The sequence below is a fragment of the Telmatherina bonti genome (genome assembly GCF_933228915.1).
Source record: "Telmatherina bonti genome assembly, chromosome: 2".
Lineage (NCBI taxonomy): Eukaryota > Metazoa > Chordata > Actinopteri > Atheriniformes > Telmatherinidae > Telmatherina > Telmatherina bonti.
Window position 1 is genome coordinate 36778187 of NC_136620.1, and position 25336 is coordinate 36803522.

Sequence of the window (25336 nt, forward strand, 5' to 3'; positions counted from 1 at the left end):
TTGCTTGGTCAAATACATGGGTATAATGATTTATAGTCTAATGACGTCACTTAATGGTCTTGCACAAAATTTATTTTATTTATTTAAAATCTTCTTGAAAAATATCAGGTTGAGCTATTGGTGAAAAACATAAAATCTACTCCATCAGAAGAATCTGAACCAACTGATAAAAAAAAAAAAAGACAGTAAAAAACAAAAAGCAGTGAAGCAAGTCCATTCTGAAACATAAAAATAGTAACTTGATATTTAATTTAAAGTAGTATAATATGAATTAGGTTTCCTTATGCTAACATGTTGGGATGATAATAAATATTTTGAAAAAATTATATGAAAACAGTTTGACACTTGACGAAAATAATTATTATGCTTTAGTCTTTTAGATGATGATTTTATTGTCTCCTGTGTATTTTTTAGACATGTGGTCCCTATGAACTATTTTAAGTTAGCTTTTTGTTGTTGTCTGTTTTATTAATTTTGATCCATCTGTAATAAGATGAATCCAAGTTGGATTGAAATGCTGTGACATCCATATCTGTCCCAGAGTAAATGAGCCGTTTATTTCTCATATTTTTCTTGCAAGTATCTTTTTAATAGAAAATAAATTTGTTTTCTGGCTTAAGTGACCTGCTAAATATACCCCTGAATGACCATCAACCAAACATACAAATGTTTTGAGTGTGCAACATTGTGTTAGAAAAATATGAAGAAGTATTTAAAATTTTCACTGATTAGGTAAATGATAATAATAATAATCATACATTTAACAATTTTAACATACTTTTTTGTGTTTTACTGTGCAAAAAAGGAAGTCGTGTTGCAAATCTGGACGTAATGAAGCTAAAACGGTGGTATATTTACAAGGTTTCTAAGGGTATACTGAGTATGACCTCTGACTTTTACAGTCATTGTTGAGTATTCCTACTTTTTAAACTCTTCTTATTATATACATCACATTTCCTTGATGGTTTCAAGACATTTTTATTCCAAAAATGTGAAGACAAGTCCTGCCATCAGTGCGTCTTGTTGTCAAAACCTTAGAAAGTACTCTCACCAGCCACTTAATTAGGAATATCTCCTTTTCCACCACTTCCAAAAGCTACTCCTTTGGATAAAGACCTGGTGACTGTGGAGGCCTATCATAACCAGTTGGAGATGATATGAGCTTTGTGAGATAATCCAATATCCTGCTGGACGTAGCCTTCAGAGAATGGGTACAGTATGGACAAAATATCTCGTGTAAGCTGTGGTATTTAAACCAAATCAAATAAAACTTTATTTATAAAGCACTTTATAAAAACATAAAATGCAACTGAAAGTGCTTTACATAAAAACGTGAACACGCCCCCCATCCCCCTTCTTTTCCATCATTTTTTATCAAGTCTACATGACTTTAAATGTATCATTGTAACATATACATAAACATAGACACATAAACATACCCGCACAAATGCAACACATCCATACACACACACACACACACACACACACACATATTTTCCAGGGTACATAAAACAGTGTCTCAGAGCACTGCTCTAACCCCCACCACTCACATCAGTAAACCTAACACACTGGAGAATTGATAGAAAACTGAAATAGTATAAAAATAAAATAAAACAAAATACCCTGAAAGTATAGCAGGTAAAATACATTAAAATAACAAACAGAAAAAGACTATAAAGCTAAATGTGGAAGCTGAAATGAAGACTGATCAGACCAGACATATTTATAGTCTTTATGTTGTCCGGTTTTAAGTAAGCCCATGTGAGCTGTGACTTCACTTCCCTGTTCTAATCTAACAAACATGGGACGCACCACGCTGAGGTCTTCTGCTGCTGGAGCCCATCTGCTTCCAGGTTGGACGTGTTCTGTGTCTAGGGATGGTATTCTGCATATCTTGGTTGTAATTAGTGTTTTTTGCGTTACTTCTACCTTTATATCATCTCCAATCTGTCTGCCCATTCTCCTCAGACCCTTTCATATCAAGAAGGAATTTACATCCAGACAAAAGCGCTCACCAGATATTTATTCTTATTTAGATCATTCTCTGTAAACCCTAAAGAAGAGTTAACTTGTACATGGAAATCCCAGTCGATCAGAATTATCTAAAATAGTTAAACCAGTCCACTTGTCACATTCAAATCCTCTTTCTTCCCCATTTTGATGCTTACTGTCATTACCAGTAAGTTGTCTTGATCATGTCTGCATGTTTACATGCTTAAAGCTGCTGCTGTGTTCCTATTTAACAGGTGTCTGTTAATATTGTGTTAAAGATTACTTGTTGCATGCTTTCCTTTGTGATTATATGAATTTTACCAGCTTTTATCACTTAATAGTATTACATATTAGTATTTATTACAGCCTGAGTACACACAGTTCTTGTCGGTCCTTTATGCCACCGTCGTGTTTTTCCACAACTACCTGCCCATTGCGGTCATGCAACTCTTTCCATTTCACAGGAGTCCACACGGGGGCGCTGTTACAACCACAGCTCGTTGTGTAGGCCATTAAAAACGACGTAGTTGAAGGGGAAGTCCTTGAAAACATAGACATAATATATACAGAGACGCCTCATTGAGCGCTGGAGAGTAAACCAGCGTCGCCGCCATATTGGGTGGGTCTCGAGTTTGGCTGCAGTCAACGAGTTTCCCCACAAAACTCTTTTTTTGTGGAACAATGCGTATATATAACACACAAACAGAACACTTTTCTACATAATTGGTTGATAAATAGTGTTAACATAGTGAATAATCTACTAAATGCAAATGATAAATTTTACTCCAGTGAGGTGTTTATGGAAAAATATTATATTAATGCTTCACAAAGAGAGTTTCACATAGTAGCCAAATGACTTCCGTCACGGAGTTTATGTTTTTACCGGCTTTATCTGTTTGTTTGTTTGTGTTCAAGATAACTTAAAAAGTTATGGATGGATTTTCATGAAATTTTCAGGACTTGTTGGAAATGTGAAAAGGAAGAACGTATTACTTTTGGTGATGATCCAGATCACTGTTTGGATCCAGGAACTTTTTAAAGGCCTTGGCGGAGGTTTACGCTCTTCTGGTGTTTTTCTGGGTAAATTTTGAATTGCACCGTTTTGATACAATGCTTCATTTTCAGACTTTGTACAACTGTATCTCTATATTGATAAATTAATACATGTAAATAAAAGAAAGAGTTAACTGTAGTCAAAAGAAAGCCAGCAACTATTTCTGTATTTTGGTCAGCATACAGTTGCAATAACTGGCAAAATGCTGAAAACAATTGTGTGAAATTACATTTCACAAGGTTAAAAAATAATTTATTTGACTATATAAAAATTGAGAAATCCAAATGCATCAATAAACAATCAAACAAGTTACTGTCAATTTCATTTATACATTTATTTATATAGTAACCACCTTATGTCTTAGTTAAATAGCATTAAAAAAATATTTTAGCATAAAAGCATCTTGTCTTTAATGTTTTACAGTGATCTGTATCATAACAATATCTCTGTCCTTTGTAACAAAAAAAAACTGTGAGAAAAATCAGGTAAAAACTTGTTAAGTTATTGTCGTGGTTGGGCCTACATCTCACAAATAAATGCATTGGAGGCGCATGGGAGACCCATCCAAGATGGCGGCGCGAGGAGACGTCAGCTCGTATAGTCAGCGTGATACGACGCGGCGTCTATGTAGAAATTATGTCTATGCTTGAAAACAAATCAGCGCTCTCATTCATGCAGTGTTAAGCTGGCGACACCAGCAGACGGACGTCCGTGTCTTTTCTCCGTCAAAGCAGGGATCTCCGTCCTATCAGACTGAGAGAAAACGTCGGTGAGCAATTCTTCTTCTTTTCACTTCGTGTCTGTTTGTCCAAGAAGCGGAAAGTCGTAACGTAGCTGCAGGGGAAACAACGTCAAACGGAACCATGTCTAAAATATGTTGCCTCCGCCGAGCACTTGATGTGAGCGTGACTTTGTTGTATTTCCTTGTCATTAAAGCGTGTGTAAAATATCGTGTCACACCTTCACGTTTGACAAAACCAGAATATCTGGGCTTTTTTGGCCTGTTGCAGCCAGAAGTTCAGCTAATTCTGTCCAAATTAACACCTTGTTTTAACGTCTGCTCATAATTATGCTTATATAGGCCTTCACTGAATGCATGAATTCGTTAAAATTCCTGTAATGTGACTTAGTTTTTTGTATTGTGATCTTTATTTTTAAAGCAATCCAGGCACAAACATGACTAATTACAGTGTTACTGCTCAAAACAAGAATGTAGGCAAAGGTCCGAATAAAGGTCATTTATGAACGACGAGTGGGGACTCCCTTATAATAAGCAACTTTGTCATTAAGTTATAATAGCAAACAGTGTTTTCATGTCTGAGAGTGTTTTGTTATATATATATATATATATATATATATATATATATATATATATATATATATATATATATATATATATAAAATTGTAATTGTTTTGAAAAGAAACACTTCCAGAAGGTGTGTGTGTTACAATGTCACCTGCCTGTTAAGGTCAGTATCAGCTGCCTGATATTGTCCTCATTTTACAAGAACGGCCAGATTTAAAATAAGATTTAATATCTTGCTTGAGGTCACAAAATCTGTTTTTATTGAATAATAAAAAAAAATATTACACACTAGTGACCCCATTTCACACAGACCACGTGGGCAGGGCAGTTGCAATAATACATACCATGTAGCCTATATGTGTCCTCTTTTTTTTTTTTTTAGTCAGATAATTGTATCATTGACAGCAAGAAATCAGGTTTTAAATAATGCATGATGAAGCTTTGACGGATGTAGCATCATTTTGCAGCAGGGCTTCATTCCTGCTAGTGGTTGACCAACACCAGACAAGGTTTTGTTGGTGCGATTGCACATTTAGAGATGAAATATCTGCTCTTAGAGGATATGTAGATGTAAACCCAGATTGCTGGATGCTTTATGGAGGTCGTGCTTGGCTTACTGGCAGTTTGCAGGTACAGTGTGGAGAGGGTTTTTTTTTTGCCGGTATCCAAGCGGCGCAAAGCTGCGACCTTTCCCCCAGTTTCTGCTGCGCAGGCTGGATCATGTGATGCTGGGGGAAGGGACTGCCTGCTCAAACACTGCTCAGTGTGTGGATGCTGCTTCTTCCACAGGACTGCAGACGTACCAACGACGTGTCCTGCTTTAAAATTCTATTTAAAAAGGCATCCAGTCCTGGTTTGAAACTAAAAAGCATTTATAAAGAGATTGCATCAATTGCTTGATTGCAACTTAGGATATCTTTTTTTTTATTTTTACCCTAAAATACATGTACTATTCTGCTCCTTTTTAAAGGGGTTTAAATATCTGCAATGGCAGAAATGATTTTTGATATGATTTTAATACGTTTTTGGAGAGTATATTACATTATTATTGTCTAGAAAATGTTATTGTAATGTGTAAGTTTTGTCAAAGCAACATTTGCATCTAATTGCCTATGTCAACAAGGAATATCACAATCATAATGTTGTCATCTTGATTATGAGTGCATAATCCTCTTCATTTAACTATTTAAAAAATATGAAGCTAAAAATACAGTACTTTTTTTTTTAACCATCTTTTAATAGAGCAGGTGGACTGATGGCTGGAATTCACATTCTTCATATCACATCTCACTTTTTGCATTTTATGTTTAGAGCATAAATTGAATTCATACTCTGTATGACATTTGTTTTAATTCATTATCTAATCTACTTTATTTATAAAGCACATTTTAAAAACAGAACGTCACCAAAGTGCTTTAAAGAGTTGAATATCACAAAATTAAAATAAAATAAAATAATAATGTTGTTAAACTAATAACAGGTAAACAACTAAAAATAAATAAATACCCAATAAAATAATTAAAAAGAAAAATAAGACACAGAGGACCACACAACTTACAGTGTTAAAAGCCAAAAAATAAAATATTATAATTGTTGCAGTACCTTATGGAATATGAATTAACGCCACAGTTATATAACAAATAATGTAATAATTTAATTGTCACAGGCATATGCCTCAAAATGATTTCATAGCTACTCATTTGTTGTACTGCAGTCAGTTACAGTAAAATTATAGACTAATTCTGTCATTGCTACATCCACCGTGATGCAATAATCTGCATTTTTTACAGAAAGTGATCCAATTATTTTTCTTTTTAGTTTTAGCTGCATGACCCAGCTTTCCTCCAAGGTTTATGGTTCAGTTTGACAAGGCAGTTTTTACATAATCTTGCTTAAAATAGATAAACAGCTCTAACCTCATACCTCCACCTTGGCTTTCGGCCATGGACCACTTACCAGTGATCTATTTGACAAGCTCCACTCCGCTTTGACCTTTTGAAGCAGTTTTAGGTTGTTCTTTTATCTCACCATTTTTTTTTCCATCTTTTTAACAAAACTTTAAGCACATAAAGCCTCACCTGAGTTTTAGAATCTGTCCTAATTGGGATCTTTGAGATCGGCTTTGTGTTTTACCTGTTCTCCAGGAACATAAAGGATGTGAGATGACGCCTGCTGAAAGAATGTGTGGAATCACACAGTATTTTCTCTAAACGAGGATATTTAGTTTTTTCCCTTCTTTATTATTATCATTATTATTTTTTTTGCTATAAAAGTGAGGATGATACTTAATGAAATCAGATTATTAAGCTCTTAGGGAAGCTGTAAATATGTGGATACTTTCATGCATATGCTACATATCGCTCTCATTTCAACGTGTAAAGCTACAGTGTGTGTGTGTCTGACCACACACACACTCCCTCTCTGACCACGTCAAGCCAAAGGGCTTCATTTCAACTTTTGTTACAAATGTTCAAACACATTCATGGTCAGAAGATGTGGAGCTTCTTATCTAACTCTGTTAGATGCGCTTTGAGGGTAAAACCAGCAAGAATTGACTCTTTTCACTGGTTGTTTCCTTGCAGAAAACTTAAGGTGGTTTGATTTTTGTTATGTGACATAATCTTTGTACTTTCTACTTGACTAACCCCTTCCTTCCCTTTTAGTGGTTGGACATTATAAGCCACCATGGCAGAAGCTCACCAGGCGGTGGCCTTTCAGTTCACAGTCACTCCTGATGGCATCGACCTACATTTGTGCCACGAGGCCCTGCGCCAGGTCTACCTCTCTGGCCTCCACTCCTGGAAGAAAAGATTCATTCGCTTTAAGGTAAGAGTCGTGACACCTTCAGGTGGGCAATGTCCAGGTTGCTTATCTGTATAGTAGGAGAAACTTAGCTGGACTTTAACCAATGTCTTCTTAATCTTTGTTGCCTGCTGTCTGTGTTTGTAGTTGCGAGTGTTTCCTGTTAGCGACCAACCAACAAACATCATAAAATCCACAACAAATGCTGCGTTTTATCTGATTGTAACTCCACTGTAAATCTGTTTACCATGTTCCATGAACTTGCTCACACGAGAAGGTCACCTTCTGTCACAGCCAGCCGTTACTGTAACCTTCCCGTCAGTTCTTTGTGTCCTAGCCTTTGGCCCACTTGTGTCTGTTTACACAGTCACACTGAGCCATTCAAGCCCAAATAGCTGCGAGCATTTTTTTTTAATGCTGTCATTTGTTGTTTTGCATCAGAAATTATTGATGCTCACATCATGTGTTTTCATAATGCATGTTGCTTGTTTTCTCTCTTTTGTGATCCTGCATTTGGAACGGGTTTTCCCAGAATGGGGTGATGACTGGTGTGTACCCAGGCAGCCCGGCTGGGTTCATGGTCGTGGTCGTGTCCTATATGTCGTACAATAAATATCGACAGCTAGATCCATCTCTGGGTTTGATCGCCAAGCTCGGCCAACACATACCCATCAGGTAAGTTGCCAAGTGCTGTCTTTGCATTATATAGTCTTATTTTCTTACTATGTTAAGCTGTCTCAGTTGTGGATGTGCAAGATTACTCCAAATGCCCTTGAATCAATGCAAAATTCCAGGTTTTATAGGGAGTTAGTTAATTATTGTTAGGTTGGAAAAAATTACTGATTAATAAGAAATATTGGCTTCAAGGTTTAGGACTTAATTCTATAGTCATTTAGCAGACGCTTTTATCCATAGCGACTTGCATACATGATCATACCACAATAGGCACATCGGGGGGGCAACTTAGGGTTCAGTGTCTTGCCAAAGGACACTTCGGCTCAGTCAGGGGAAGCCTGGAATCAAACTTCCCAGTTACAAGCCGACTGCTCTTCCTCCTGAGCTATAGCCACCCTGTCGAGCTGCTACTGTTTGTTGAGTTTGGACTGGACAAGGTCTGATGGCTGCTATGTGACTGATGCTTCACAGTTTCCTGTGTGTTGTTGTCCACACTTCCTTAGAATAAACATTGTCTTTGCTTTAAATGGCTAATTTATTGTTGAAAAAATGTTGTTTCAACTCAATTTAAATGGCCATTTATTGTATATTCAATAAGATTAAATTAAATTTAAAAAAAAAAAAAAAAAAAAGCTTTGATTTGCTGCTTTTATAGTTTCTCCGTTTCTCTGTCCACAGCCGGTATATGTCCACCGACAGTCAGAGGATAGTCGGAGGAGTTCTGGTGGGCACAGGCCTGTGGGTCACCATTATAATGATCATGAGGAATGTGCTGAAGTGCCTGCTGTCGTGGCACGGCTGGATGCAGTCGCGTCATGGTTCTGTGTCCTGGTCTACCCACCTGTGGATGGTGAGACAGTGAATGTGCAGCACATTAACAGCCATATTAGTTTACCTTGATGGAAACCTGTTGGTGAACATTGTAAATGGAAGTTTCAAATGACTCTTTAGTGACTGGATCCAGTCAAAGATGCAGAGTCATTCCGTCTTGTTACATGTTTGCCATGAAACAAAAGTATAACTTCAGATTCACTTTGTCCTTTCCTGTATCTGTTCTGCATGTCTAGTTACTAGTGAAGATATGCTCTGGCAGAAAACCGATGCTCTACAGTTTCCAGAACTCTCTGCCTCGGCTACCTGTTCCCACCATCAAGGACACCTGCAGAAGGGTAATTTTCACTTGTGTTATTGTTCATATTGGGCCTGGCTTTGAAACGGAGGTGATGTTTTGTGTTTTAAAGACAATTAATGAAGAAATGACAGTGATTTTCCCAGTAAAGCTGGATTTATAATCACATGGCGTCTGCATAAGGTTGGATACGACTAGGGGTGGGAAAATAAAAAATCTGGAGTTTTTTGCTTCACAATTTTAAAATCGATTTTGTTTAAAAAAATCTTTTTTTTTCCCCAAATAAAAATTTTGTAATGGATTATTTTTTAATTTTTTTTTATTTTTTTATTGATCTTTTAACTTGTCTTCTTGGGCATTAAAGCAGCAAAATGATGATCCGGCTACTGTGTTGTTTTTCCAAATTGAAATCAAGGAAAATGATGAGCAAAAGAAAAAGTTTTATACATTTTTATTGTTTATAATCTACAAAAATTAGCAGTATTGAAGAATTGTGAAAATTGCAATTTAAACTGAATCAGCACCCAGACAATCGTAATCGAATCGGGACAAAGACGTATCGTCACAGCCGTAGTTACGACGTCCCAGCGAATGCTCCATGCACGTCCGCAGAGGTTGGATGTGCACCCCTGCTTGCATCACGGTTATGTGGAAGTACTCCGTTTTGATTGGTAGGTTTGTTGTGACGTGTTTCTGCAGCTTCTTGTGGAGATCACAGAAGAGAAACTGCAGCACAAGCCGTAACCCTGTACGTTTCACCAGCGTCGGCTCCACCGTACGCAGACGCCATGAGAGTATAAATCCAGCAGCTTGGTTGCTTATAACGATGTGATGCCACTCCCTTCCACAAAGCCATATGTGTGTCCAGTAGCGGCGCTGGTGCTGATTTGTGTTAATACAAACATTCAGTTCAGGAAGCTTTTTTCATGCTGCTCGACCTGCTACACAAGCTTCTGTCTGGCCTTTTATTATCTCTCAAAGACAAAGTTGACCTCTTTGCTTCGCTCTGTCTGACTGCATTTCTGTGTGCACAGTACCTCGAGTCGGTGCGCCCGCTGATGGAGGACGAGCAGTTTGAGAGGATGAAGGGCTTGGCTAAAGACTTTGAGAAGAATCTGGGACCCAGGCTGCAGTGGTACCTGAAACTCAAGTCCTGGTGGGCATCCAACTATGTAAGTTAAAGGAAATTTCCTCCTGTGTTTATAGTTTTGGACACTATGACTTTGTTTTATAATGTCACTCTGTTCCTTTTACCCAACTTCTCTGTGTGACACAGGTTAGTGACTGGTGGGAAGAGTATATTTACCTGAGAGGCCGTGGACCCATCATGGTCAACAGCAACTATTATGCCATGGTTCGTCATCTCTGCCTTGTGTCTGTCTGTCTGTGAAAGTTTATCATCCGGATCACGCAACTACTGCAGTTCCCACAACACTAAAAAAAACTTTTTCCAGAATTATTTAAGTCATAGCAACAAATTTACTGTCATGTAAGTAAGAAATGAAGCCCAATAAGGTGTCCATTATTAGAAATGAATGGATGACGCATCAGACGGTTCTTTCTGTGAAGGAAAGAAAATTACACTGTAAGAATTTTGACATATCACATGGTAATACATGCTAAATATCCCTTTTTTTTTTAAAGTTTTTTGTTGTTTTTACATTTGATTTTCTAAGCATTTTTTCATGAATTGAGACTTAAGGGTTAAAAGCAGCTCTTACTGCAAAATTATAGCTACTTTTTGTTTTTTATTAGGATTATAAATCATTTTGGAAAACATTTAAAATTGATTAATTCAGTTTATTAATTATAGCTTAATTAAACCTTACACAGTAATAACAGAAATAACCATGATAAGCACAATAATGTTCATATAAACAGTTTTATTGGAAAATTAGCGGTATCAGTCGATATCTGAGGTTGAGATACCTGGATCAGATCAGAACCCCCAAAAGCAGATCAGATCGCATCTCTATTCAAAACGTATCAAGTTCACAAGAAAATGTTTTCAGATAAGGTTCTTAAATCATTGCATTACTATTAAGGATAAAAAAAAAAAAAATGATTGTACTACCAACCTTTTTTCTTTTACATAAAATAAGTTGGCCATTGGTCAGTAATGAAATTATTCTTTAAAAATTCAATTTAATTCCCTCCTATGATCCAAAGATGCTAAACTGAAAGTCGATCCAAGTTGCAGGCAACTTATTTGCATTGTGACTTAATGGACCGTGTGTGTGTTTTGTTTGGTAAAACTATGCAGAATATTTAATGTTTACTTGTCAGAGTTCATCCTTTTAAACCTCTTTAGTTTATTTCTCTGAATCAACTTTCAGGTCAACCCAGCTGACATTGAAAACACAGCCATATGGCATAAAACTAACCAAAAACACAGGACTTTGTGGCGATATGGTGTAAAACTAACCAAAAATACAGGACTTTGTGGCGATATGGTGTGAAACTAACCAAAAATACAGGACTTTGTGGCGATATGGTGTAAAACTAACCAAAAATACAGGACTTTGTGGCGATATGGTGTAAAACTAACCAAAAACACAGGACTTTGTGGCGATATGGTGTAAAACTAACCAAAAATACAGGACTTTGTGGCGATATGGTGTGAAACTAACCAAAAATACAGGACTTTGTGGCGATATGGTGTAAAACTAACCAAAAATACAGGACTTTGTGGCGATATGGTGTGAAACTAACCAAAAATACAGGACTTTGTGGCGATATGGTGTAAAACTAACCAAAAATACAGGACTTTGTGGCGATATGGTGTAAAACTAACCAAAAACACAGGACTTTGTGGCGATATGGTGTAAAACTAACCAAAAATACAGGACTTTGTGGCGATATGGTGTGAAACTAACCAAAAATACAGGACTTTGTGGCGATATGGTGTAAAACTAACCAAAAATACAGGACTTTGTGGCGATATGGTGTAAAACTAACCAAAAACACAGGACTTTGTGGCGATATGGTGTAAAACTAACCAAAAATACAGGACTTTGTGGCGATATGGTGTGAAACTAACCAAAAATACAGGACTTTGTGGCGATATGGTGTAAAACTAACCAAAAATACAGGACTTTGTGGCGATATGGTGTAAAACTAACCAAAAACACAGGACTTTGTGGCGATATGGTGTAAAACTAACCAAAAATACAGGACTTTGTGGCGATATGGTGTAAAACTAACCAAAAACACACGACTTTGTGGCGATATGGTGTAAAACTAACCAAAAACACACGACTTTGTGGCGATATGGTGTAAAACTAACCAAAAACACACGACTTTGTGGCGATATGGTGTGAAACTAACCAAAAATACAGGACTTTGTGGCGATATGGTGTAAAACTAACCAAAAATACAGGACTTTGTGGCGATATGGTGTGAAACTAACCAAAAATACAGGACTTTGTGGCGATATGGTGTAAAACTAACCAAAAATACAGGACTTTGTGGCGATATGGTGTGAAACTAACCAAAAATACAGGACTTTGTGACAGGTGTGGCTCAGGAGGTAGAGGAACAGTCACAGTACCTTAATCAGAATCACTGCATTTTATTGAGAAAATGAAATGTGCAGGTTTAAAAAAGCCTTTTACAGACATAATTCAGTGTGTGTGAACATGGTTTGAAGTGATGAGCGCCGTGTGGTCAAACAGAACTAGAAAAATGCTCTTTTTCATGTGTTTCTTTCTTTTTTTTTTTTTTTTTTTTTTTTTTTAGCAACTGGAAACGAAAGATTGGCTCTCATTTATTGCAGTTTTATCTGCTAATAAACAATTATCTTTAAATGATTTGCACTTGTGTTTCTCTGGACAAAGAACCTGTTGAAAGAACTATAAATTCTGGTTGATTTATTACCATCACTGTTTTCCGTGCAGGATTTTCTGTACGTCTTCCCCACCCACATCCAAGCCGCCCGCGCCGGTAATTCCATCCATGCCATCATGCTTTACAGGAGGAAACTGGACAGAGCTCAGATCAAACCAGTGAGTATACGGCTACTTGGTCTGAACTTGTTTTCATCTCATCAGGCTGTAACAGGAATTACATAAGCATGTATTTGACAGCAGTTGTCAGTAAATGTTTAACTTTCTCATTGAGATTTCACTCAGTAACACATCTTATCTCAAGGTGCTTGTCTGTTAGTTTTACAAAGACGACGCTTAACTTCTGTAACCTTTGTGTTCTTTTGAAATCAGTTGGTTATGCACAATGTTATGAATGCTTATAAATACTTAGTTTTATGTCAGCTCACTTTGCCTTATGTCTTTGGAATGAGCCGTGCACTGTGCCTTTTGCTTGTGTTCACAAAAGTATTATTGTGATAACCAGCAATGCAATATCAGCAGCGTTTCTTTTGAATGCTTAAGCCGATAACGCTTAATGAATGCTGCTTAACAGACACTTTCCTGCACCCCTCTGTGCCCTTACCAACCTGCATGATGCTGAATTGCAAACCCAGAATTTGCGCAGCACTAGAATATGTTGTGCAAATGCACTCCTACGTCTTCCAAAGACCAGCTGTGTGTATTTATACACACAGGAATGCATGAGCTCGCTGTGTTACACACTTACATTCAGTTGTCTCTGTTTCACTGTTTTGTCCTTTCGCTGCGTCGGACGCTGCGTTAGATTTACTTGCTGGCGAACAAGGTTCCTCTGTGTTCTGCTCAGTGGGAGCGAATGTTTAACACCTCCCGCATCCCTGGTGTGGAGTCAGGTAAGAGGAGGGCACATCTCCACTGTGCCCTTTGACCCCCTTTATCATGTGACAGTAGTTGTTGTCACACCCTTTGGAAACCCTGACTTCTATGCTCATTCTCAGCAGCACAGCAAAACATTTAATTGGCATTTGTGTAAAACTTAAATATACTCAAAATATTTGCTGTTCATCAGCGCTTTGTTGCTGGTATTGGGTTTGGCAGTCACTGGTTTCTGAACCTTTCTCGTACCTCTTTCCCTGGCTTCCCTCTAAGGTCCCTCCTCGCCCTCGCTTGTCAAACCAATCCACATCAATCGCATTCCGCTTTTATCCATCCTCGACTCCGTGTAGGTGTGTGTCTGCTGCTGCTCTCTGGGGATTTTAGTGAATTACTTTGTCATCTCTGTGTTTGACTCTCCCCTTTTGCTTTTCAGCTCATGCTCCTACACACTATTCCCATGTGCTCTGCCCAATACGAGCGTATGTTCAACACGAGCCGTGTCCCAGGTGTAGAAACAGGTAGAGTGTTTTAGCAGTGCCGTCTCCTCCACATTACTCCTACTGTACTTCTCCTTGGGACATGTGTCCGTCTGTTTGGGTTAGCAATGATCAGACATCCATGAATTAGTAGTGCATGTGTGCTGATTAACGCACATTGAAATATTAATTTGCATGAGACTGAAATCTAGTATTTGGAGGGGCGAAAGAGGGACAGTGTAAAGATAAGATGTAAAATTGAATAGCAAGGACCTGAATATATGTGCGTACTTGCATATTTTTCTATATTAAAGAAATTCATGGATATTTTTAATATAGTTCAGCCTGATAGATTATTTGTGACCCTTTGTAGAGCTGCAGGAATCATTGTTGATTTCTGAGTGAGCCAAACAACAACCTTGCTTAAACCAGATAAAGGTTGTTGTTTAGTTAAGCTTGAAATTACATATTTAACACACAGTCGGTATGTTGAGGAGCATTGTTGCATGCAATAACATTTGCACTATAACCAAGACTAGAACCTGCAAAAGCCCAGAGCTCAAAGATTCGTTCATTTTTATCTCAATGTTTCGGAAAAGGTAAAGATTAATTCGTTTGCACCTTAACTGGACATTTTCTTTATTTCTCCTTTTTTTGAGGACGTCCAGGAAATTATAGAAGACTAAACAATATACTCACAGTTTTTCTAGTTTTAATCAAGTACTGATAACAGAATAAGAGTTTGGAGTTATCCAAAGGCTGTTATGCAGAAATACTGGAGTTGTTGTGTTAACTAAATGTAAATCCGGTTCCATTTAATCCCAAAGAATCCCAAAAACGCAAGTATTATGAGAGCATATTACATTGTTTTTTCTGTTTGGGTTTCCCCCCCTCTAATTTCTTTTTTGTGTTTTCTGGGATGTGGTCAATGCTTGTTCGAACACTGGGTATCACCAAATTGCTTTTCCAGCTTTGCAGGAAAGATTAACTTGCAAACGGGGCTTTTGCATTGGTTCCTCTTGGTTAAGCACAGTGCCGCTCAAACAAACATTGTCTCAGTCATTGTGTTCCCATCCACTCCCTGTTCCCAAATGACTTTCCCTTTTCATCTCACTTCCTGCCCGTCCTTTAGTTTAGGAACTGAGAAACCCCTGCTAGCATGCAGCACATCACTTCAAATACTTAAAATGCGTTTATAGAAACTCTCAAATCATTTTTCTTAAACAGAAATGTGGATTTCACATTATTTTTCTAGAAGTAGCTGCTAACACATCTAGTGTCCTCAGAAATGAAATAATGTGACATCCATACTCCGTTTTTAATACTTATTTGTTCTTCAAAGCATAAATTTTAATCTTATACGCCAAATTAACTTCCCACTCAGCAGCCATTCACGGAATAACTGGTGTGCGAAAGCTACTTAAGTTTTAAAGCCACAGAATTCATTTATCCTTTTAACCAGTCCCAACTTTCTCCCAATTGTCTTTGCCTCCTTCTCGCTCTCTCTACCATTCACCGCTCTCCCTCAGATACCCTGCAGCACATGAACGAAAGCAAACACATTGTTGTGTACCATAAGGGCCGTTTCTTCAAGGTGTGGATGTTTTATGATGGGCGGCTGCTGTTGCCACGGGAGATAGAGCAGCAGATGGAGAGGATCTTGGCAGACAAGTCGGAGCCCCAGCCAGGCGAAGAGAAACTAGCAGCGCTTACTGCAGGGGACAGGTGGGTAGTGAGCTGGAGGCCGTTTAGAAGAGGTCACATGGTTTATGTTGTGGAGTGCAGGGCAGGAAGTAACTGCTGGTAAGTTATTGTCTAAAGTTTGTGTACAACGCTGTTCAACAACAAAAACATGGACATATGCACTGCTCCGTACGTGGATTTCTTATGACCATAAGGTCACATGTTTCAGAATCAGATTTTCTACTTTTTTCCTGCTGTAGAACCCCCTGGGCGAAGGCGCGCGACGCATACTTCAGCCGTGGCAAGAACAAGCAAGCTCTGGATGCCATAGAGAAGGCAGCCTTCTGCGTAACCCTTGACGACACCGAGCAGCGTTACAACCCAGACAACAAGGTCAAGTCTCTGGACAGTTACGCCAAGTCCCTGCTCCATGGAAAATGCTACGACAGGTGGGAGATTCTTTTGTCTGTCTGTCTCTCTGTCTGACAGTCAGTCCGTCAGTCACTGCATTTCATTTGTAAGCACACCTTTGCTAAATATTTGTGTTTCTTTCAGATGGTTTGATAAGACCTTCAATCTGATCATTTTCAAGAATGGCACAATGGGACTGAATGCAGAGCACTCCTGGGCTGATGCACCCATCATTGGCCACTTGTGGGAGGTAAAAACCTCTTCGTCATTATGTCAAGAAGAGTGTTTTATGTTCAGATAAATAATCGCTGCAATGAAAACAATGACTGAATTAAAGTAGCTCAACAATCTGAACACATCTTCCTAAAATGTTTACATGTTAAAACCTGACTGTGTTGCAGCATGTACTTTCCATGGACCCTGTAAAGCTGGGATACACAGAGGAAGGTCACTGCCATGGGGCTCCCCATCCTAACCTGCCTGGCCCCCAGAGGCTGCAGTGGGACATTCCCACGGAGGTAAAACTGTAGGAAACTCAAATGTTGCACCATGATTTTAGACTGACGCCCCTTCTCTGCAGACATGAACCGCGTGCACCAGTGTTGGTGCACCGAATAACTGCTGTTGTTTTAGTAATGTGTGCAATCAATCATTGTAAATGTATCAAAAATTCTTCAAAATGTATGTTAATGTAATCCTGTAGTGCCAGGAGGTCATCGAGAGCTCGCTGACAGTAGCCCAGACTCTGGCAGATGACGTCGACTGTCACATTATCCCGTTTCATGACTTTGGAAAGGGGCTGATTAAGAAGTGCCGCATCAGTCCTGATGCCTTCATTCAGATTGCCCTCCAGCTGGCCCATTACAGAGTAGGTGCATTTCCATATGAATACCTTTTCACCTACTTTTAGTTTTACTTTCTATTGTTTTTTGTGTTTGGCCACAGCTTTCTGCAGAGCAGAAGCTGATATTAACAAGTTGCACTCCTTGTTTTCCATCACCAGAGGGCAGCAACAACCACAGTTACAGCTAAAGGAGGAGATGTTTTCCAGCACCTTTTTTTTTTTTTTTACTACATTGCTTAAAATCCACCTACATACCTGATTGCAACCAATTACTTAAATTCTCTAACACAAAAATTAAAATATTTGGTCCCCTGTGGAGCGAACAGGACTGAAAAAACAGCATCCAAACATTTTGACCAGCCTGTTCTAAATGATTGGATCCAAATGGGGATCCAGCCCATTTCATCTCTATTATTAGTTTATTGGTCTGTTGAATTTTTTTAAGGCATTTTTTATTGATAATGCAATTTATAGGATTTTGCACACGCACAATGTCAAGTCTGTACTTTTGTGCGCTTGACACGCCACTCAAGCGTGGTTAAAGTTTGTATCGGTGTAAATGGACTTGTACTTATATAGCGCTTTTCTAGTCATATAGACCACTCAAAGCGCTTTACACTACTTGTTACATTCACCTATTCACACACATACTCATACAACACACTCATACCCCAATAGGCACATCGGAGGGCAGCTTGGGGTTCAGTGTCCAGGACACTTCTACATTTAGTCAGGGGAAGCCTGGAATAAACCTCCCAACTTTCCAGTTGAAGGATGACTGCTCTTCCTCCTGAGCTACAGCCGCCCCTGCATGTGGCCAGAATTTATTGACAGCTTGTTAAATATCTAGAGTGCTTTTAAATTAAATCAAATTTTCATTCCTAACAGGACAAAGGGAAGTTCTGCCTGACATATGAAGCTTCCATGACACGCTTGTTCCGTGAAGGTCGAACAGAAACCGTGCGCTCCTGCACTGTGGAGACTTGTGACTTTGTGCGCTCCATGATCAGCGATGAGACTGTGAGTCATGACACACCTCTGATTGTTGACTGAATGTTGTTCCACTGTGCAAACCATGATCTTCCATTTTTCTCCCTGTAACTTCAGAGAGAAGAGCGCCTCAGGTTGCTAAAAGTAGCAGCGGAGAATCACCAGAACCTGTATCGCTTGGCAATGACAGGACAGGGCATCGATCGCCACCTTTTCTGTCTTTATGTGGTTTCTAAATATCTGGGAGAGGACTCTGCATTCCTTAAGGAGGTACGAGCCATTATGGAAAGCTTTTTTTGGAATAAATATTCCTTAAACATTCATCATTTTCTCTTGTGAATCCCTGCAAACTATGCAGTTGTCTCTGTCAAATGAAAAGGCATTGACTCACTACTTCATTGTGTTATGACGGTTACCTCCATGAAGTTCATTTGTTCCTTTTTTTTCTATTTAGGTTTTGTCTGAGCCGTGGAGGCTGTCCACCAGCCAGACCCCTCTGCAGCAGGTTGAGCTGTTTGATCTCGTCAAACATCCAGAATACGTGTCCTCCGGAGGTGGATTTGGTCCAGTAAGTTTGCATAAACAAATCTGGAGATCACTGCCATAGAGAAAGGGTCCTCAAGATCCTGCAACTTTTAAAGTACTTTTTGTAGGTATATATAAAAGGCACATATGTGTACCTTTTAATTTTTGCAGTGCAATGTAATCTGTGTATACTTTCTTATTGTGTAAAAGCCCAACTAGGGACGGGCATTTAAAATTAGCCTTGGCTAAAATGTTGTAGTATGTGTCATCATTCATGGAGCATACTTGTCCCTATCAAATAAAAATTAAAAACAAGTTTGCCTACAAAACCTACAAAAGTCCTAAAACTGGTATCTTAGTGTCTGTAAAACTTTTTTAAAATATTCCTCAAATCATATCAGAAACTGTGACACATAAAGAAGGATGCTCTGCTGTGATTGGCGGTTTGATTTATGCACCATAGCTGGCACTTATCGAGCATTTGGTATTAATATTTAATATCTTAACATCTTGCACCAACTGTGTGTGTTTAGGGTATTCAAATAGATTTCATTTGATGTATTTATTTCTAACATGTTGATGATGTAGAGGAGATACAGTCTCTGGTGGAAGAAGATAAATCTGGCATTTTCTTTTGAATCCCTGCAGATTTTTTTTTCAAACACAAATGAGCCGTGTAATCCCCAATGACAGGGAGGGAACCCCCCCAAAAAACGTGACATGGCCACTTTAAAGGCATATTTTAGACAACATGGTGGTTTCACTGTCCCTCCAAACTCTGGAAAAAACAGAGTTGGCTGCAGCATAAGCAGGATTTCACAGGCTGGTGAAATGAAAAATCTCCCTCAAAGGCAAAATGTCAAACTCCATTATTTCCTGCCTCATCTGCATTTGCATCTGTTAGTTTTGTCCACAACATATTTATAAAAGTCTTGAAAGCAGTCTGCTGTGACAATTAGATCTTTCCTTCCTTAGCTAAGTGAGTTTCTGGTTGAGCTGTTTGATCTCATTAAACATCCAGAATACGTGTCCTCCGGAGGTGGATTTGGTCCAGAAAGTTTGCATAAACAAAACTGGAGATCCCTGCCATAGAGAACAGGTCCTCAAGATCCTGCAAATTTTAAGTGCTTTCCTTCTGAAACACACCGGACTCAGATGAACATGTTGGCCTTTGCAGAGCTGATTGACGTGCTGAGAAGCTACTTGATTCATGTGTTTGGGGAAGGGATCCAAACCTGCAGAGGGGACTTTATTTTGAAATCTACTGGATGTTTTACACTGCTGCCATGTCCAGATTCCTGTCAAGCTCTATCTGAACCGCTGCGTCACATAAATGAACCTCCTCATCTTGTTCTTTGCAAACTTGTTTTTAATTTTTTTTGATAGGGACAAGTATGCTCCATGAATGATGACACATACTAGAACATTTTAGCCAAGGCTAATTTTCAATGCCTGTCCCTAGTTGGGCTTTTACACAGTAGGAAAGTATACACAGATTACATTGCACTCAAAAAATGCAAAAATTAAAAGTTCCACACATGTGCCTTTTATTTATATATATATATATATATTTATATATATATATATATATATATATATATATATATATATATATATATATATATATATATATATATATATAAATACCAATACATACACCAAAATGTAATATTAAGTAAAACACATTCAAGGCCGTCCATAAAATTCAGTCTGAAATAATGAGCCATTGGTTTAATTCAGATGTTTTACCTTTAAAACATGCCGCGCAGCAGTATTTGAGGCAGTGTTAAATGCTCTGGGGTTGGATTTGGGATCCATATCAGGGTCTGGGTCAAAGAAATGTGCAGCGTGGCTTCATGCTGTTTTCTATGCATATCTTTTAATTGCAATTTTGCATGTCAGAAATTTACACTGTGAGATTGATTGCTTCTTCATCTTCTAGGTGGCTGATGATGGCTATGGTGTCTCCTACATCATCCTTGGTGAAGACCTTATTAACTTCCACATTTCCAGCAAACACTCGAGTCCAGAAACTGTAAGTATCATTTCTATTTATGCAGGTTTTCTTTCATGTGCTATATCTTATGCTTTCTAAAAATGTCTTCTTTTATCACAGGACTCTCATCGTTTTGGGGGCTACATCAGACAGGCCATGCTGGACATGCTGGATCTCTTCCAGCTCAACAAGAAAGCCATCAAGTAATGGTCATCCTGAATGGTTCAATGAAGACAAAAAAAAACATTTTTAGCAAAACATGTATTCTTCCTGAAAGTTGTACAGAATCAATTCTTGGATTTGGGGTTATTCTAATTTAATTGATGTTTAAAAAAAAAAAAAAAATGGTGGCTATTATTGAAAGGTATCTGGACATGATATAGTTGATGTTTGTGAACCAATTATGTGTACTGTATGTTTCTGGTGCAGGTGGTACACAGATCAAAGCAGTTATTTAAAGAATTGTATTAATCGGTGCCTTAGTGACCCGTCGATGTAAAAAGGGAGGGAAAAAAGTTTTTTAGTCTGGGATCAAATCGACTAACACAGTGGGTGAGATTTTAGCTAAAAGGTTTGCTCAGTAGCATCATCCAATATGTAATCACATTTGAAGTTGTGGGATGATGCGTTACCCTTTCCTTGCTACGCTTGTTTTCCGTTTGACCTCCCCAGCTGCAGCCGCCAGGTCACATGTAACCGACTAAAGCAGCAAAACCGATGTTAAACATGAAGAAATTTCCTGTTGTGTAATGTCCACTGACTTTTTCTGGTTAAGTGAAAAAGAGGCTGAATTGTACAACCATCGATTTGCAATAACAACAATTTTATGTTTAGATATGAGACATGTATCCATGTGACTCTGGATACAACACACAGGACAGGAAGCCTGTGCCACTGTCTCGTCTCCATTGCCTTTCCGGTGCAAGTGTATCTTTCGGTCTTTTTGCTGATAGGATTTTATGATGTAGAGATAACAGCAGCTTCGTCACTTTCACGTTCAGGTTTTCTTAACGTTGCCGGTTATGAAATGCTGGCTGCAGTACTGACAAAATATAGCATATTCTGGCATGCTACAGTAAAGGTAAAATGCATCGTGACCCCTGTAAGCTCATAGGAAGTGCAGCATGCAGTTTGCGGTGGACGTGAGGGCTGGTAGGACAGGATGAAATGGATACAGTGTGGTTAACTGTATCTTTTCTTTTCATTATGAGGAAGCGTTAACTTATGTTGTGCACTCCGTAATTGGCCTGCAAATTCAGAGTTATCCATATCATACGACCTTGACCACATTTTTTTCAAACCAAGGTGACCTGTAAGCGTTTCTGAGCATCTGTCAGGTCGTCCGGTGCTGCATGGTGTTGCAGCTGTTGCCTCATCCAGATGAGGTGGAGAATCGCTTAGTGGTTAATTGGTTTCTCTAGAAATTCTTGTTTTTAGTGGTTACTTTTGGAAAAGGCAGTTTTGGTTGGGTTTGTCATGTACAGGGATCTTTTTTTTTTTTTTTTTTTTTTTTTTTTTTAAATATATGTTGTCAGTCCATATTAAATTTTTCTGGGTGTAAACCTCTATTCACATGCATCATAGATACCAGCTGAATGTGGCAGTTGATAAGCACTAAGTTAAAGCTGTTTTAGTTGAAGTTAAAACGAACACAATGCTTTTTTTTTTTCTTTGGACAGGACATTTTTATTATCACTATTTGCCAGTTTTTGCTTTAGTTGTTTAACTCTTTATCTCAGTAGAATTCATGTTTACACTGTTGCATGGTTTTTGATGCTGAAGCTGTATATGTTTGCCTTTAATTTAAAGAAGTGTGAAAGAATAAAATAAAGACAAGCGGCTGATATACCAAACAAAGTTTTAACAATAAAGTGAATGTCAAACAGCTGTATCACTTTTGTTTCCTCTCAAGTGTGTTAACACACAAACCGTTGAAGAATAGCATAATTTCTCCACAACTCTTGTGATTGTATATAACATTATTGAATATTGGATATTTGGATTGGGCATAAATTAGTAATTATTAAAATGATCCAAAGACAGAAGTTTCTGGTATTTTTTTTAATAGATTTAATAATAAACAATCTGAGGTTTTGGCAAATGTTTAAAAATTGTAAGTATTGAGTTTTAAAAGGTTTGACTCTGAAGTGCATTTGCTATTATTAACAGTGAATATATGCTGTGGCACAGCACATTTTATGCTCCCAAGTGAGAATATTCTCATTCTCTGCTAAGTGGTGATTTCTAAATTCTTCTGCAGGTATTTGTTTACAGACTTGTATCTTAACTAAACAGTAATCACATATTGCTGATGCTTTCTGTGACAAAATAAAACTGCAACCTTTGTAGTTGCATAGGGGGAAGAAAAAAGTTAATTCTTACTTTTTTTTTTATGTTTGATGAATATATTTGTATTCTCTGTGGTTCAAAACATATTTTTTCTTCTCCGTTTATTGCTACAGTACTCCTTTTCACCCTCTGCCTCTTCTGATTGGTTAAAAATAGTGACATGGGACAATGCTGCTAATGCTCACATGCGTCCGTATCAACTTTAACATTCAAGTGCATTTTATCTTCCGACCAACAGAGGGTGAAACTTCCATCCTTCCTTTGGCTTTACCTGCTTGAGTAGTAAGAGCTTGTGCCAGATGCTATTAGGTGAGAAGCAGCAGGGTACACCCTGGGCAGCTGGAGCAAAAGCCTTTAAAATGCCTTAAATTGACACTTAATTTATCACTTCAGGAAGCATTTTCTTTGTAATTCTAAAGTTTTGATCTCTAGTTTAGCATCTTATTCAGTATGACACTTGTTTTTGTGTATAAAGTTTACTTTAGATGTGAGCAATGCAATGATTGACATGTTTGTGTTTTCTCAGTCAGATCCAACCCACTAAAGGAAAACCTACAAAAGTCCTAAAACTGGTATCTTAGTGTCTAAAACTTTTTTAAAATATTCCTCAAATCATATCAGAAACTGTGACACATAAAGAAGGATGCTCTGCTGTGATTGGCGGTTTGATTTATGCACCATAGCTGGCACTTATCGAGCATTTGGTATTAATATTTAATATCTTAATATCTTGCACCAACTGTGTGTGTTTAGGGTATTCAAATAGATTTCATTTGATGTATTTATTTCTAACATGATGATGTAGAGGAGATACAGTCTCTGGTGGAAGAAGATAAATCTGGCATTTTCTTTTGAATCCCTGCAGATTTTTTTTTCAAACACAAATGAGCCGTGTAATCCCCAATGACAGGGAGGGAACCCCCCCAAAAAACGTGACATGGCCATTTTAAAGGCATATTTTAGACAACATGGTGGTTTCACTGTCCCTCCAAACTCTGGAAAAAACAGAGTTGGCTGCAGCATAAGCAGGATTTCACAGGCTGGTGAAATGAAAAATCTCCCTCAAATGCAAAATGTCAAACTCCATTATTTCCTGCCTCATCTGCATTTGCATCTGTTAGTTTTGTCCACAACACATTTATAAAAGTCTTGAAAGCAGTCTGCTGTGACAATTAGATCTTTCCTTCCTTAGCTAAGTGAGTTTGTAATCACAGAGAAGGTGGCTGATGGCATCAGCCTGCTGTTTAAACAGGTGGACGGGCTCAAGTGGACAGCGCCGAGGAGCCAGTTCCGTCTCTGGGGTATTAATAAGTCTCCCCAGCCAGGCTCTTAAAGGGTGTATATTCAGTGATTAACTTATACTGAACGGAGAATTTTAAAAGGCATTAAGAGGTGATGGATTTCTAAAGAGAGCAGACAGGAAGTGATTGCATGTGACTGGTCTTCTTCTTGCTCCTGTTCAACAGCTTATCTCCCTCTCTCTATTTCTTTCTCATACACACCTCTACAATGGTACCTCCTCTCCCCCCGATGTCACCCCACCCTGAGCTTCCGACATGAGACTAATGTTTCAAGACTGTGTTCCTGTCGTCTACTTGTTCCTCACCTATGCTGGGAATCAGCAGTTTGGCTTCATGAGGAATTTCAAAGCCATTTCTTTGTGTTCTTATGTTCTCATATTTTCAGTGCATTGAGGAAGATCTTCCTAAAATTAACTGAAAGGTTTAAGAAATCATTTCCTCTATGCAAAATGCAAGATATTTGGAAAACAATGACAGATCCATGAGACTTGACAGCTGGCTTGAGGACAACAAGCTTTTAGATCAGATCGTACTCCTAATTGGCAAGCTGGAAAACTCATTTGTTCATGAGCAGACATTGAAACCTAAAACCTTGACTTGCACTTTCTAAAAGTAGACTTTGGAGAGATGCACGGCCTTCGCTTGTCACCAGTTTAATTCATGTGCCTCTTGCTCTGCACCACACTCAAAGAAAAGAAGGGAACCAAATGCAGCCTAACCTGATTTATATGCTGTTCATGCATGCTGCAGCAGAGGTGATTTAAATGTGCTAATAACCACCAACAGACTGTTTGCTACAAGCCCTGCAACTGTTTGTAGATTATTTGTTTCATTCTTGATTTGGGTTTTGGCAGGGCAATTTGTTTTTCTGGCTTCACTGGACCACTTGCCTAAGCCCCAATTTAATTGGGTCAAATGTTTCGTGTTGATAATAAGAACAAGGGGAAATAATGGGGCTGCTGGTCCTGGTGCTAAATGCTAGTCTAAGGATGGATGTCTTTAACTGCAAGATTTCGAATGAACCAGACTATTTTGTTGTGAATTAACAAAGTGGGAACTTTAAGAATATCAAACATTTATA

At 38.3% G+C, this 25336-nt stretch overlaps 1 protein-coding gene across 1 annotated transcript; it reads left to right on the plus strand.

The window, feature by feature from the left end:
* Positions 1 to 3730: 3730 nt before the first annotated feature.
* Positions 3731 to 22499, plus strand: cpt1ab (carnitine palmitoyltransferase 1Ab (liver)). Its single transcript, XM_079251708.1, has 19 exons — positions 3731 to 3815; positions 7017 to 7179; positions 7688 to 7830; positions 8509 to 8680; positions 8898 to 8999; positions 9994 to 10131; positions 10236 to 10313; positions 12856 to 12963; positions 14114 to 14198; positions 15686 to 15881; positions 16100 to 16288; positions 16395 to 16500; positions 16652 to 16768; positions 16954 to 17118; positions 17983 to 18114; positions 18202 to 18354; positions 18539 to 18652; positions 20552 to 20644; positions 20726 to 22499. The coding sequence occupies exons 2-19, from the start codon at positions 7039 to 7041 to the stop codon at positions 20810 to 20812; spliced, it is 2319 nt and encodes a 772-aa protein (XP_079107834.1). The 5' UTR covers positions 3731 to 3815; positions 7017 to 7038; the 3' UTR covers positions 20813 to 22499.
* The last annotated feature ends 2837 nt before the right edge of the window (positions 22500 to 25336 follow it).

Excerpts from the sequence above, each read along its gene's own strand:
- cpt1ab (XM_079251708.1), top strand. The coding sequence starts at position 7,039 with ATGGCAGAAGCTCACCAGGCGGTGGCCTTTCAGTTCACAGTCACTCCT. Across the intron at positions 16,289-16,394 it reads CATGGAAAATGCTACGACAG|ATGGTTTGATAAGACCTTCA; the intron begins GTGGGAGATTCT and ends TGTTTCTTTCAG. Across the intron at positions 16,501-16,651 it reads TCATTGGCCACTTGTGGGAG|CATGTACTTTCCATGGACCC; the intron begins GTAAAAACCTCT and ends ACTGTGTTGCAG.